The 2,983-nt window shown below is 29.3% G+C and overlaps 1 protein-coding gene across 1 annotated transcript; it reads left to right on the forward strand.

Annotated features, from left to right (window-relative positions):
- The first annotated feature begins 276 nt into the window (after positions 1-276).
- Positions 277-2,781, forward strand: LOC115239358 (tetratricopeptide repeat protein 5-like). Its single transcript, XM_029813841.1, has 8 exons — positions 277-616; positions 710-1,060; positions 1,143-1,385; positions 1,494-1,547; positions 1,637-1,822; positions 1,939-2,111; positions 2,216-2,360; positions 2,443-2,781. Exons 1-8 carry the CDS (start codon positions 533-535, stop codon positions 2,560-2,562), a joined length of 1,356 nt encoding a protein of 451 aa, XP_029669701.1. The 5' UTR covers positions 277-532; the 3' UTR covers positions 2,563-2,781.
- The last annotated feature ends 202 nt before the right edge of the window (positions 2,782-2,983 follow it).

A 2,983-nucleotide genomic window follows, 5' to 3' on the forward strand; every position in this document is an offset into this window, starting at 1 on the left:
TGAATTTATTCTCAATCTGCACACACACTTGCGACGCGTTACTTGTTTCGAACCGCCATTTGCAATACGAAAGCGCGGTAGTTAATGCATATATCTACCACAAGCGGCGCTACAAATTACTTCTGCCGTAAGAGTGCGTTCAGAAATCTTATCCGCAGGGTAAAGTAGTGTTCAATTGACCAATCAGAATCAAGAAATCTTTGCTCCTTTGTTTTGATTGGTCAATTAAATGCTACCCGAGAATAGGATTTTTGAATGCACCATGAATAGATCAGTCAATCATATGTTCATGTATGAGAATGCAACATATTTTCACGTATTCTCCGTTCATAACAATACGTCAAATACGTAATCTTTACGCACTATTACGCACGTTTATCGTTTTTGACAGTTTGGGAATGATTTTATGCCATGAGAAAATTCATAAAACTGCAACAAATTATAAATAAAGCCTTCCGTTACCTGAAAGACATGTGACGCATAAAAGAATAATGTTTATTTATTGCACATCACATAGTATAACTTGAGAAAAATGTCTGCAATTATAGATGACAAAGTTGTTGCAGGTGCGAAGAATTCAAATACGATCAAGGAAGATCCGATTGTAGCATTAACAGTATGTTAAATATTCTTTTTGTATAATTTATTTAATTTAAAGCAACATGTTACTGTTGTTATATATATCTACTAGTTATAACTTTAATTTCAGGAAAAAGTGAAAGCCTTGTATCTCTTTCGAGATCGCTACTTTGAAACACATTCTATCGATGAAGCAATAAAGAAAAATACTGATGTCGAAAAGGAGATGAAAGACACACTGAGCAAGTTTGATGAATGTAAAGGATACGAGATTGATGGCTCACGTGCAAAATATTATTATTTAAAAGGAAGAGCTTTGAATGTAGTGGATCGTTTTATTCCACAGGCAGAGGAACTTTTAAGTAAAGCTGTGAAATTAGAACCTAAATTAATAGAAGCGTGGAATGAATTAGGGGAATGTTATTGGAAGAATGATGATATAAAACAAGCAAAAAATTGTTTTGCTGGTGCTCTGCAACATGTATATTTTCTTTTTCCTCAGTCTCCACAAATTTTCTGTTTAAGAATTTATTGTATATATATATATATTTTATCTTTTCCAGGATAGGAACAAAGTATCTTTGCGAAATTTGTCAATGGTGCTTAGACAAGAACAAACTTCATCTATTGAGCAACGGACAAAAAATATTCAACAGGGAGTTGAGTATGCTAAAGAAGCTGTAAGCCTCGATACAAGCGATGGAATCTCTTGGGCCATATTAGGAAATTCTTACTTGTCTTCTTTCTTTACAGTTGCACAAAGCCCAAATACATTACGTCTATGCATGTCAGCATATATACAAGCGGTAAATTAGTTATGAATATTTATTTATTCTTTCTCCTTTAATTACATGTTGTATATAATACATATACTTTGTTCTTTAAAAATTGAAATTGTACTATTTTTTTTTTAGGAGAAAGATATCATTGCAAGAAGTAATCCGGATTTGTTTTATAATAAGGCAGTAGTAAGTGTCGAAATTAAATTTTGTAATCTTTATTTTAATACTTATTATTTTTTAATTAGATGTTTGAAACTATTTGAAATTTGTTTTAGGCTTTAAAATATCAAGAAGAATATAAATTAGCATTACAATCATTTGAAAATGCGATGGCACTCGATCCCCTATGGGAAACACCACACAACAAACGAGATGAATTATTAAAATATCTTAAAGATATTCAAAATTCAATTAATCACAATGGACATGTAAAACCAAAAAGATTATACCAATTGATACAGGTATATATAAAAATTAAATATAAAAATTAGTAATAATTAGTAGAATTTAAAATATTAATAATTGTAATATGATTTTGGCATAACAAACATATTTATAGGTTTATGATTAAATATAGGCATTGGATATTAAACACTTAGGACCATACAAAGGTGGCTCATACATATCTGGAGAAAAATCTTTAAAGTTAGATTTAATTCCATTAAAAGAATTAGCTCTTGGACTGAATACTGAGAAAGTTGTATTTGGAAAAGTGATTTGTTGGATACAAGACTCGGATTGTGTTCCATTGTAAGTATTTATTCATATTATTGTGCATATAAAGTAGAAAAATCAATTCTTTGTTTAATATTTACTTATTAAAGCAAATAATTACTTAATTTTTTTTTATTCAGTGCTTTTTGTCTTGTGGATGAGCAAAAGACATGTATTGTTGTTACTGTATACAATCTAGCTAAAGGTCGAGGAGTTACGATCGGGGATTCTGTTGGTATACCAGAGCCTTTTGTCATATATCAAAAATTCTCCTATATGAATAATGTTAGTATTATAAGCATGTTTTTACACTCACACAAATCGATTTTATCGAATTTACATTAATATATTTTTTCTTTATTTTTAGGAATTTGACTACAAATCTATTCGCGTTGAAACTCCAATTGTACTCGTAGTTAATGGAAGAAAGTTAGGCCGAGAACAACAAGCCAGTGCAAATTTGCATAGTTATAAAAAAACAGATTAAAAATTTAATGAATTATTCAGATAATAAGTTGATTCGACATTGGATTACATAATCAGTTCTCAGTAATAGATGATTTTTGAACTTATCTTTGCTTTTGAATAATAGCGCGCGAATAGCTAACAATGAATAATCAATATACTTAATCGTTTTTAGTATATTGCGATGTATATGAATTTCAAACAAATATATTTTGAAACATTATATTGGCAATAATCAAAACTAATAATCAGAATATATATTACATCATATTCATATTTTATAAGGTGCTGATGACGTAAGAACTGTAAGAAAAAAAGATATAGACATATATTTTTCTTTTATATTGCTATAGTAATTATGCATAAATATACGGTTTGCACAAATAACAAACAATATATCTGCCAATTTATAGAGCGATAAGACTCATGTATATATATATATA

Source organism: Formica exsecta, unplaced genomic scaffold, assembly GCF_003651465.1.
Source record: "Formica exsecta isolate Colony F162 unplaced genomic scaffold, ASM365146v1 scaffold116, whole genome shotgun sequence".
NCBI lineage: Eukaryota > Metazoa > Arthropoda > Insecta > Hymenoptera > Formicidae > Formica > Formica exsecta.